The 13011-nt window shown below is 40.3% G+C and overlaps 1 protein-coding gene across 1 annotated transcript in view; it reads right to left on the reverse strand.

Moving 5' to 3' along the window:
* Nipped-A (Transcription-associated protein Nipped-A) overlaps positions 1-13011 on the reverse strand; it is a 347371-nt gene that overhangs the window by 154724 nt on the left and 179636 nt on the right. Inside the window, exons 40-43 of the mRNA XM_067157840.2 lie at positions 12515-12719; positions 10610-10758; positions 9550-9719; positions 2072-2310 (exon numbers count right to left, since the gene is read on the reverse strand). Of these exons, the coding sequence (XP_067013941.2) occupies positions 2072-2310; positions 9550-9719; positions 10610-10758; positions 12515-12719 (763 nt within the window). The remainder of the gene's footprint in view (positions 1-2071; positions 2311-9549; positions 9720-10609; positions 10759-12514; positions 12720-13011) is intronic.

The following is a 13011-nucleotide window of genomic DNA, read 5'->3' on the forward strand; positions in this document are numbered from 1 at the left end:
AAAATATTGTTGCTCTCTTTAATCATCTGTTCACTTTCTTTGGCATGTAAATATCGTTTTTGGTATATGTTGTAATATATTATTATTATGAAATTGCAGCTCCTTTTCTTTCCCTGATTACTGTCACACGTATTTCCATGCCCCTTTTTTATCTGTACTTACCTCGGGTCCCTTTGGAAAATGGACACAGTAAAATGCTTCCTTGTGCGCTCTGCTAAAACGCTTCACTTTGAAACTGAAATCTGAGTACTTGTATACGCATGGATTTTGTGGAGAGCTGTAATCCTTTTCGTGGCATGCCATACTTGGATGGACTGCTGTTTGTTTACGTTACCGCGTTAGTCGGACTAGTGTCCAAGTTCATGACTTAGTCATATTCTTCAATGATCCCTAATTATTTGTGAGTGTACTACAATTATGGCCGTGTTTACTTTATTGGTTTATTGATTTGCCATTTCCATACTGCTGCATTTCGATTATTCTAAGTGTAGGTGGTTACCCAGATATGACATCTCACCCAAAGTTCAAACGTTCCAGATGGGATAGATGAAAGTGAGGAGCCTGACACAAGTTGAAACAATGCCAAGACTCAGCTCAGGGCCTCGTGATCGCCAATCCACACTCCCAAGTTGAGAGCCTCTGGAGCCCCTTTTAGTCGCCTCTTACGGCAGGTAGGGAATACCGTGGGTGTTAATTCTACCCACAGGAGGCACTTGCAGGAATATCACACCAAGCGCAAAGGTTCAACAGTGGCGGACCACAAAGTTAGCATCTAAATGAAGATTTGATGCCAAATAAACATCCCTCTCCCCTGCTGCATGGCATACTGTGTGGCTTAGAAATAACTATATACTGCGTTCAGGTGGCACGAGATGCAAGACAAACATCATAAAGTGGGATACCACATTGTGTGTGAATGCAGAGGAGAGTAAGACCACAGCCCATTTATTGCAAGTAGTACATGTCCAGCCAGTTGCACAGAGGAAGACCTGCTGAACAGTAGCGGCGATTACGGTGATTAGAAGGGATCGAGGGGGGCAGTTGCCCCCCCCCCCCTACTTTTTGGAGAACATATTACAATTTTATTTGCATTTTTGCCAGCTGAAACTAGGAATTATAGGAATTATTTAAAAAAGCAATTTGTACAAGCCCTGTTGTCTTATCAGCTACTTCTTTTGTTTATTTTCCCTAATAATTAACAAAATTATTAGCGGACATATGCACAAAATGTTGTTCGTCCCAGCTAACCAATCTGTATAGCACTACAGCAAGTAGTGGAGACTTTGCACGTGCTGTAAGGGTAGCAGGGGTGTATATTTATTCATTTGTTCATTTATTTATTTATTGCCAAGGTTATGGACACTGAGGTATGATTCACTCGCTTGACAGGCGCATTTGTCAGCCTGGCATTCTCTTCAGTGTCTGTTAGTTTCTTAGTATGTAGTCAAATACTAAATGACTTTAATTGTATAATCATGCCGTACTTCTATTTAATTGTAATAAATGCATAATATTGTTCCATTGGTGAAAGTTTTATTGTGTAGTATTGGATCAAAATCTTAAAAAAACTATTATTACCGCACTCTAATTCGTAAATTCTCAACTTTTACCTCTCCGTCAAAATTCAGAGAGCATCAAAAAACTAACCATTTTGTAGCTTGTTTCTTCAGTTTTGATGTATATGAACTCCCACCCCCACCCCCATCCGCTATATCCCACAAACCCAGGTACTGTTTGTTGTCTGTATATTTTTTCCCCCAGCACTTTTAATCCCCAATCACCGCTACTGCTGCTGAAGGCAACAACTAATGCACTTCAAGTGGCCAGCTTTCGGTCCAAAAAAAAAAAAGTGAGTAAACAGTGTTGCTCACGTATTTTTATGTATGCATTCTTTCTTAACATGCCATATTTTGCTTCTGATACAATAAATAAATATAAAGTAACTTCTTGAGACCCTCCGTGAACTCCGGTAAAAGGACAACTTGACGACTATGGGAAAAGTCTTCAAAATTCTTAGGAGGTCATACTTTTGAGAGTTCCAGCCAGCAATGAAAAATACAAAAATAGCTACCTGGATTCACAGACATAACAACAAGTTCGATACATTGTTTTATCCAGTAGTGAGGTCCCATAGGTTCCCAGTTCTGCGACACCATGATGTACAGCAGACGATCGTACAGGCGACGCTTGACACTGCCATCAAACACCTCAAAGAATTTGGCTCGGATTAAAGGCTGATTACAGCGCAGACCTTGCATGAAGGCAGGTTCTAACTTGGTGCTTAGTTCCGAATGCTTCAGAGACTCGTCCCTGCAAAGTAAAATAACATTTAAAACATTAAAGGAAACACTAAAACTCACAGCAAAAAAATATTTTCAACACCAGAAAGGTCACCAAGATTGGAACATGTGAAAAAGTACTGGGAGGACCACAAGGGGCAAACAGTCCTTTGGATGAGACTTGTTCAAGAGAATCAGTTTCGCTGGTCTGGTCCTATAATTTTTTTTTTTTTGCTAGGGGCTTTACGTCGCACCGACACAGATAGGTCTTATGGCGATGATGGGATAGGAAAGGCCTAGGAGTTGGAAGGAAGCGGCCGTGGCCTTAATTAAGGTACAGCCCCAGCATTTGCCTGGTGTGAAAATGGGAAACCACGGAAAACCATCTTCAGGGCTGCCGATAGTGGGATTCGAACCTACTATCTCCCGGATGCAAGCTCACAACCGCGCGCCTCTACACGCTGGTCCTATAATGAGACGAAATGAAACCCACCTCAATTCTCATATTTGACAGCAAGAAATTTTGTGTTGACATTTGCAAAATAATCAAGAGTATTAAAAAGTCTTCCTTGAAGAAATGATGTCTTCGATTGGAACAAATTACAGTACAAAGGCATGGACTGTATACAAAGTCAGCTAACAATTCTATTCTATCTAATTCCTAGATTTTCTGATGGGTTTATCTTGCTCAAGAGCATCGTCTTAATGTAGTATAATGCCAATATCCATTCCTAGACTGTGAAGTGTCATACTAAAATTTCATTAACCCAATCCAGTTCTTACATTAGAACATAACATCAAATTAATGGTGATTTGGGACCTACAACACCTCCAAAGAGCATCATCTTTTGCCCAACACAATGTGTTTTTTTTTTAAAAAGCTACAACTGGTCCTTTCGAAGAAGGCATTAAAAATTAAAACAAGTTGTCGTCTTCTTCTGATTCTTCTCCTTCTCTCTCTAAATACTCCTTCCACCTCCACATGTTATCTTCCAATATTCTCTCTAACCTGGTCTTTTCAACTCGATGATGATGATGATGCTTGTTGCTTAAAGGTGCCTAACATCGAGGTCATCAGCCCCTAATGGTACGAAATGAAATAAGAAAATGTTCAAATTCATCCACTGACCAAAATAAAATACATAATGTCATGAATGAATGGATGGACATGAACCCAACAAAAAACAAAAAACAAACAAAAAACAGTGGATCAGACTAAAAAAAAGATTGTAAATAACAGTATTACTGACCAAGGGACCAATTATAAAACACAATGATGCTTGATGTCTACAGGGTGCAAAATCCACATCAAAGGCCCCACAGAATGGTACATGTCACGAGTAAAGTAGAACCATGGTATTTGTCATGTTGGGGTACTAATCAAAAGTAGCGAAGACTCACGGTGTTCCACACAAGGTGGTACTACTTACAAGTATTGTACTTCGTATAGGTAACGCAAACCTATGGTGTTTCTCACACAATGGCGCCACTCATAGTCAATGCAAACCGATGAGGTTCCTCACCTAGGTGTACTAACCACACTATCCCGTGGTGTTCCTCACATAGTGGGTACTAATCACAGGCAACGCAGACCCACGGTGTCGCTCATAAAGTGGTACAACTCACAGGCAACGCCCAGACCCGCGGTGTTGCTCACACGGGTACTGGAAAACCCCCGGCCAGGCTCTTGGCTGCTACTAATCACAAACCTATTTCGTACCTAACATAGTGGTACTACTCGCAAGTACAGGCAACCTATGGTGTTCCCTGTGTGATGGTACGAATCGAAAGTAGTTTCATGGTTCTAATTCAATCATCCCTTGGTCACCCCTTTTAGTTGCCTCTCATGACAGGCAGGGGATACCGTGGGTGTATTTTTTGTCTGCGTTCCCCACCCACAGGGGGGTAAAGTGAGAGAGAGAAAAAAGGAAAGAAGGGATCCATCACTTCGAAAGATGAAGTAATGGATGAAGAAAGGCAAGGGCCACAAAGGGCGTGAAAATGAAAGACTCCCTAGGCCTCGAATGCTCTAATACCGTCGGGGCCGGAAAAGAACAAGAGTTGACCAAGGGAGGTTGGACAGGATAGACGAAAGTGAGGAGCCTGGCACAAGTAAGTGGAAGCAATGCCAGGACTCGACTAAGGGCCCCGTGGTCGCCAATCCACACTCCCAAGTTCAGCGCCCATTGGGCCCCTTTTAGTCGGCTCTTACAACAGGCAGGGGATACCGTGGGTGTATTCTTCATCTGCGTCCTCCACCCACAGGGGGTAGTGTGTTTGGTCCGCGAGAGGTATTTTATTTCCCTCAAGTCCGCCGGCAAGCCGGTTAGAACCCCCCTATCCGCCAACTGGGACGCGCCACGTGGGAGTATCACCTCTCCCCCTGCTACGCCAGTGTAGTAGGTTTGTGGCTTTTCATCTCTTCCTCGGTCTGTCTCGAGCTCTTTTTCCTACAATCTCTACTCCATCATCTCCCTTGGAATTGTCCCTTCTTCCACACCTGCCCAAACCACCTCCCAGTTTTTCTATATCTGACTTCCCCGTTTCTGAATTCGTCTCTCCTTGTTTTACCTTCCGTACTTCTGAGGAACTTCATTTCTCCTACCTAAATTCTGCTTTCCATCCTGGAGGTCGTTGCCCAGGTCTCTGCTGAATGGTATTGGTACAAAATAAGTTTTTAAACGGTTTTCTTACAATTAAATGAGATGCCTTGTTTGCATACCAAATCTCAGATCCTTTGCTAAAAAAACATTTGTTTGTTGGATTCTCTGACTTAGCTCTCGCTTCACGGTAGCATCATTTCACTTTCCAAATACTTAAAAATCTCTCAACCAATTCCAGTGCCTCTCCTATCAATGTGGTCATTTCAATGTCATGACCACAGTTTTGCTTTTCTCTCTACTTATTCTGAAACCCCACTCCTTCAACGTCTTAATCCACATAGCCAGTTGAGTCTGAACTTCCAGTTCAACATCTCCAATGATCACAGGGCTGTCTGTAAACAACTATGCCTCCATGATATAGATGTTGATTCCCATTGGGAATCTGAAATATTTGTCTCGAATGAGTAAATTTATAATACCAATATAAATGGTCCGTTATTGGACATTATTAAATTTTCCAGTCTCTCATAGTGCATTGGCACTGCCGGTGGCTCCAAGTAGCCTACGCGGTGGCCTCCACGGTATGCACTAGTCAGCGTCTTAGTAGGTGTGCTAGGTACCAACTGATGAGCCCAACCTAGCACATGAGGGCGAAACGCTGGCAACCAGAAATGAGTTAGCTGGAAAATTTATAATGTCCAATAACAGACCATTTATATTGGTACTATGCCTCCATGCCATGTGGTAGCCTTTCCTCTACTTCTCTGTGAAACATAAAACATTATGCTTCCAAAATATGTGAAGTATGAAAACGACTGGAAAGAAGCCTGCTGGAGACCCTGGACCTGAAGAGATTGGAATGGTATGGTCACATGAAAAGAATGGCTCCCCACAGGACTCTTCAAGCATACACTGACTGCAGTGTTCCTGGGAAGAGACCAAGAGGAAGACCTCGGAATGTTTGGGAGAAACAGATTTTCAAGGACCTTAAAATTAGAGATGTAAACTGGTGTTGCATATATGAACAACATCTGTGGATGGACAGAGCAAACTGGTGGAGGCCCGTACACAACCACACCTGGCTTGCTGGTTTCTACCAGAGGCATGACATGAGCAATATCTAAACCTAATCACTAGAGCTCATGGTTTATAGCATTTAAAAATCAGAGATTTAGCATTCTGATTTTCAAATTTAGCATTTTATAGCATCTATACTTCTCAAATTTAGCATTTGGTAGCAAATTGGTTAAAAGTAGGCATAATTTGCAAAATTGCACACACTAAAGTTGGAAGTAAAATCATACTGTTTAATCACACATTGCTCATCATGAGTTTTGAAAACACTATGGAAAATAAGACAAACATCAACATTTAAAAAAAACCACACACACACGAATATACATATTTTCACATTTACAAATACAATTTCAAAATAAAATATACTATTCTGAATGTATTCATTTATCACAGTACAACATACTTACAAGGAAGAGGAATTTCAATGATGACTGAAGTACAACATGCCAATTGTTAATGGTATCGTCCTTCATTCGAGACCGCTTGACGCCACGCTGTTCTCATGCTGGTTGGGGGGAAAAAAATCGCTCCTTGAGTAGCACATGGTTTCTGCTCTTGTAGTGTTTATCCAAAACACTTTTCTTCTTCCGTTCAAGTCTTTGACTGCAATGTCAACACACAAATATATCTCTATCGCTTACGTAAAAGAGTTCCGATTTATAACTGTCGGCACGTTGTTTGATTGTCACTTCGCTTCCGCCCATGGCTACCAGACAATAAATCGCTACCGTACTTTAAAACAGAACTACTACTCAACACCTAGCCTTTTGTTAAAAATAACCGACTATGATCAAGGGTCAACACAAAGTGAATGAACGCGTGTGCTTGAAAGTGTATTAAGCTGTTTGATTGGTATTAATATGAGTTTATTTAGGTAAGAACACTTAAGACATTGGAGACGGCCATATTTTAATGTGCTATCCTCCAGAAATCACAGGATTTTTAATGGTTTTTGAAATTTTTTCAATGTTAGGGCAGCCATGATTATAACAACTTTTGGGATATTTAGAAAGATCACACTTTCTTCTACACAAAAATGAGTTTTGTCATAATAGTGCAGCAATTTTTAAATATAAATTTATGAAGATGATAAGTTTTACAAACCAAAAAAATCTGACGCAGCTATGGATGCCAGTTTGGTTAATATTTTGAAATCTGTCTACTATTGTGAACACATCTGCTGAAACACTGTAATACAGATGGTAACCTAATTGGACAATTTGCACCGGTATCCTTGTTTACAACCAGTAATTCGCTTTAGCACAGTTTGTTGTTTGATGACAGGGTTGCATCGAGTTGCTGGAGGTACACGGGAAACACCCACGTTTTTAGGAAGCGGTATAAAACAGTACTAGAGAACCCACTTCAGGAAGCGGTATAAAACTATGGTACACTTAACATCAATTTAAAATTAGCTCATTATCTACATTTACTTGCCTGAAGCACCAGATTTATCATGTTTACTTAGTGTGTAATTGTTATCCTCATCCTCGTTTTCAGAACTCGCGTCTTAAATAAGAACATCCATTATAGATTCATTGTTGAAATTTCGTACACTTTAATTACACATACTAAATATTCAGAAGAATTACACAAAAAAGCCTGCCTCACTAACACACACTCTTACCGCCCGCATGTTCCGTACGTACTTTCCTACCCATTTTACAACTGACAGTCAACGATGATGCACAATTCCTATCCTCGCTCCTGATGGGGGCTTCATTCATTCCATTCCATACCTGACCCGGTTATGTAATAATGTGGCTGTGTTATCAATGCCCTGAAAGAAGAGCTCCCGACTTATGCTCATAACTAGTATATTTTATGCTTACAGAAGCATTCTACAAGCCTCCATTGCTCAGGCAGCGGCGCTGGCCTCTCACCGCTGGGTTCCATGGTTCAAATCCCGGTCACTCCACGTGAGATTTGTGCTGGACAAAGGGGATGCGGGACAGGTTTTTCTCCGGGTACTTTGGTTTTCCCTGTCATATTTCATTCCAGCAACACTCTCCAATATCACTTCCTCAGTCATTCATTAATTGTTGCCCCAGAGGAGTGCGACAGGCTTCGGCGGCCGACACAATTCCTATCCTCGCCACTGATGGGGGCTTCATTCATTCCATACCTGACCCGGTCAAATGACTTGAAACAGGCTGTGGATTTTCAGAAGCATTCAACAGTATCCTAGTGAAGTCACAGCTCGGTGAAATGGCAGCTACTATTTTTAGCTACAGTTAAAACGTGCCCGTAGATTGTCCGAGTTCCGCCAGCAGTAATGAAATGGTGCACCCGTTGTTTCTACGAGCGGCGTCTCTAATGTGTTAATTAATAGTATGTAACTTATTATCACCTGTATGTATGGTGTATAAATCCAATACAATATTGTGCAACACACGGTAACAGTCCGGAACAACGTATCTTTGGCTCTAGAGAGTTACAGAAAAATCCATTCATTGTAAATAGGCTATTGAAGATTCTCAAAATTACGAGAATACATGCTGTTTATTTAAAGATAAAAACATGCTGTCATATTTTTCTAAAAGCCTGACCAGGCAATGTATATAAAGAGGCAGCCTTGAGTTGTTAACAGAAGTTGTTTTAGTGAGAGTTATGAGTGCAAGTCTTTGTTGCGTTGGTAGTTGGTTGACATGCAAGAGTGTGCGGTCTTCTTCTTATTCTCCGCAACAGTGTTTTGTTCGAGCGTAGCAGTGATCTGTTTATGATGGCAGTTTATTAGTTTGTGTGTGTGTAATGTGTAAATAATGTGTAAATAAAACTGTACATCATTGACAGCATTTCGTGTGTGCGTTCTTTGTGGCAACAGCAAGGGTAGGAGGGGTGGTGGTATGCAATTTCTAATCACTAGATTGTGTGCCAAAAGTTTGGATTCAATTCCAATCCTCTCTGCAGTGCTCATATAGGGTGAGGGTATACGGCGCTGTTGATGGTGATTTGTTCGTTGAATGGAGACTTCAAGCCTTGAGCAGACCCCTTGGTGTTTTTACGACATGAGCAGGCTATGTGCAGACACCAGGTTTTGTCCTCTCATTGCCCCATTACTGTCACCATACACTACCCAACACGTAATATGCAGTCAACACTGTAAACACAGAAACCATAAATTCACGAAATGATCTTTGCCCTCTGACCAAATATGGCAGGCACAAATAAATGAAGTTGGCAAACTGCCCATCATCATAGCCAATGGAGACTTATATTCATATGCCTAGGCATTCAGGGGATATTAGAAAAATGAAAGAAGGAGGGGAAGGGGAGGAAACACTGACACAACCTGCTTTACGTTGCACTGACACAGATACATTTTACGGCGATGATGGGGTAGGAAAGGGTAAAGAGTGCAAAGGAATCGGCCGTGACCTTAATTAAAGTACAGCCCCAGCATTTATCTAGTGTGAAAACAGGAAACCAAGGAAAACTATCTTCAGGGCTGCCGACAGTGGGGTTCGAACCCACTATCTCTCAGATGCAACCTCACAGCTGCTCGCCCCTAAACGCATGGCCAACTAGCCCCGTGACCCCATAATAAACATGGGAATTAAGGCAGAGACAAAGAAGAAACAACCACTCACCGGTATATAAAGTTGATTATATCCAGAAACTGAGCGTTTAACTCCAAGTCCTCTGAGAAACGTTTCTCCACATGTTGCATCATTTTCACCAGCAGGATGGATTTTTCTCTCAAAGTGGGCATCTGGTTAATAGCGATGGGATTCTTGTTTTTCATCCAGTCTTCCAGCATCTACAAGGAGAGAAAGCAAGAGAACAATTTATTATGTAGCACATGATGAACTGACAATCCTACACCGTAACAACTTCTTATGGTTATATACAAAACACAGAGTGTCATGTCATTTATAGACAGATAGGAACATGATGATAGCACAATAAACACAATGACATGTCAGACAAACATGAATACATGGAAGGACAAGGACAATCTCCATGCCACCATACACCGTCATCTTCTAGTAGACAGGCTTTCTACTCATCAATCCATGGTCTTACATTCATTTCTGAGGCGGTGACCTAGATGTTGGGCCACTTTAAACAAGTGTACCGGGCAAGTTGGCCGTGCGGTTAGGAGCGCGCAGCTGTGAGCTCGCATCCGGGAGATAGTGGGTTCGAACCCCACTGTCGGCAGCCTTCAAGTTGGTTTTCTGTGGTTTCCCATTTTCACACCAGGCAAATGCTGGGGCTGTACCTTAATTAAGGCCACGGCGGTTTACTTCCCATTCCTTAATTTCTTCTGAGCCCCCAACGAACCTGTTGGGTTCATTTTAAGTTTGTTCTGTGTTCCTAGTTTTCTTCTATCTGTATTCACCTTTATCTGAAAGCTCCCTCTGTGAATCAGTGGTAGTGTGACAGCCTCCGGATCCCAAGATAGTGGGTTCAAACCTGGCAGAGAACTACTGATTTGATACTAATATTGGTGGTTTTTAATTACTTTTACAAGATACACCCTCACATTCCTACTCTTAGGGGTATCCAAGTCCCATAGTATTTTTTTTCCAGATAGTAAGTCGTATGTGTACTAAGATTGGTTGAAATTTCTCAATGTGTTCAGAGTTACATATTTAAAAAAACACACACATATATCCATTTTTATATATACAGGAGATAGATTACTACCTTTGCTATAGCCTTCATTATTTTAATCTCCGGTGTCTTCTCGATGAGCCCAACCAGAATGTTGCCAATGAAAGTCTTCCTCATGTCGGCTCCCATGACCACAACCCGATTCTTGACCAGGTCCAGACTCAGAATCAGCAGATCAACACCTATAACAAACATGCACCTTTCAGAACATCTCGAGTACAATATACTTATGCAAAGATGTAGACTTTGAAATATATATATGGAACATAACATGAAATCCAAAATTATATAAGCTCTGTTTTTTATATAGTGAATCTCTGTCAGTGCATTTGTCGTTAATGGAATTTCTTCCTTAGAACATTGTAAATTCAAAATTCCAATTCCCATCATATTAAATCTACATAAAAATACCTCACTTATCACATGACAAATTTTCACTATTACCACTTAAATGGTTTTTTTTTTTTTTTAGAGAAGTCCACCTTATCAATATCACAAAGACAATGAATTTACTTATTAAAATACAATTAAAATCAAGTGAGACACATTTTGTCCCCTCTTCCAGAACATCCTCAGCCACTTATTAAGTAAAAACAAATCCCAAAAGATACAATAAAGATATACATTTTTAAAATGTGATACAATATAATCCACTGTTTATCTTAACAACAAGTCACTGTTAAGACTTTTATTATGAAATTGTGTCAATACAGGCTTTAAACATGAAATTTATTTCATGTGATTAGCGTTTAGGACTATCACATTTTTCCTAGCCCTGAAAAATGCTCTTTGTCATCCCTACTGAAAGGAACATGATTTCCAATACAGGTAAGAGCCCTTGCCACACAAGAAAGGTCAGGGAAAGTTGATTAATTACGGGGAAAGACCTTGATTTCCTGGAAATCACAGGATAAGTTGCACCTTCGGGGAGCAAGGAAAATCCAATTTTGCTTTCCAGTTAGCGGTGAGATTGCTAAGTAATAACCGAGGGAGTCTGTTTGCGCCTGTATTTTGCATTCCAATCAGAAGTTAGAAATTTATTCTGTGTTGACTGATACAGCGAAAGGTAGCAAAGATTTGTTGCATAATAGCCTACCTACAGGTTAGGAACAAATGCGTGAAGTTGACTAGCATGGTGCATATTTTTCTTGCGATAGCCTAGTTATGGATAAGGGGGGAAAAACTTGTGAAGCTTACTAATGAAGATAAAATTAAATCCTTCTGGAAGTGAACTGGCATCCACATTTTTAAGCGTGCAGAGGTGGCACGAATGTTGAAATTCGCACCTTTGAGTTTCCACTCCAGTCATTCAAAGTTCTGTTCGTTCAAAATGGCAGCCAAAGTCCTCCTTTCACACATGGCCAAATGTAACCACTGAATAATAATTCATGGTCGAAGAGTGTGAAAAACTTCTCAATTATCAAAGGAAAATATTTGAGAAATTCACTGAAACTGATGAAAATCAGAAAATGGTGAAAACAATCTTTGGACAGGGAAGTCTTTCTCCTTTTCACTTCCTAAGGGGATAGTTGACACAGAAAATGTAACAGATATTGCTTTTTCAATTACACACTGTATCACTAACATATAAATAACACAAAGAACTTCCCTTGATATAAATTAGCATTAAGTATGCCATGTTACTGCTTTATTTATTTATTTATTTATTTATTTATTTATTTATTTATTTATTTATTTATTTTATTTTATTTTATTTTACGCCCACATTGGAGCACTTTAATCAATCCATATACATTTAAGTCTTGAGAGTATTAACTGCAAATTTGGCTTGTGTTTCTCCTTCTGCTTCGAAAACTTTTTTCATTCTTTAAGACCTGGCTGCCATAACTGATGAAGAAAGGGCAGCCAGGTCTGAAATTTTAGTATGTTATGAAACAAAGCACTGATGCATAGCTTAGTATTGCTTATTTCAATTACCTGTGCTGGATGACTGCTCCACAACGGACGGATTAAGATGTTCACGGGTCATTCGAAGGAGAACTCTCATAAACGGTGTGATGAGCCGATCGATGTATGTCTGGTTATTCAAACAGGCTGCTTTCAACATCATCAATGGACCAAACAATGTTGTAGGGGTTGCTGTAGTATTCTTCTCATATGCAGCCAAACCATCAAGAACGAACTGTGCAGTAAGAGGAAATCATATTAGGTATTAGTGGACACATACCGTCCCTCTCTCCCTCACTACGTGATTTAACCAAAAGGAAAACAAACTTTTTCAAAAGATCTTCTTTACTCATTATTTAACTTAACCCTTAAACTCTGCCTGTGGTCATATTTCACCCCAAGTGTATTAAAACTATATCTAAGAATTACAGGTCAGTGCTGAAATTCTGCAACTTTTGCTGCACAAGAATACAGATTGTTCAGTGAAATTTGCAGTTGCAGTTTGATGCACTTGTTTAAACCATAGT

Source organism: Anabrus simplex, chromosome 14, assembly GCF_040414725.1.
Source record: "Anabrus simplex isolate iqAnaSimp1 chromosome 14, ASM4041472v1, whole genome shotgun sequence".
Lineage (NCBI taxonomy): Eukaryota > Metazoa > Arthropoda > Insecta > Orthoptera > Tettigoniidae > Anabrus > Anabrus simplex.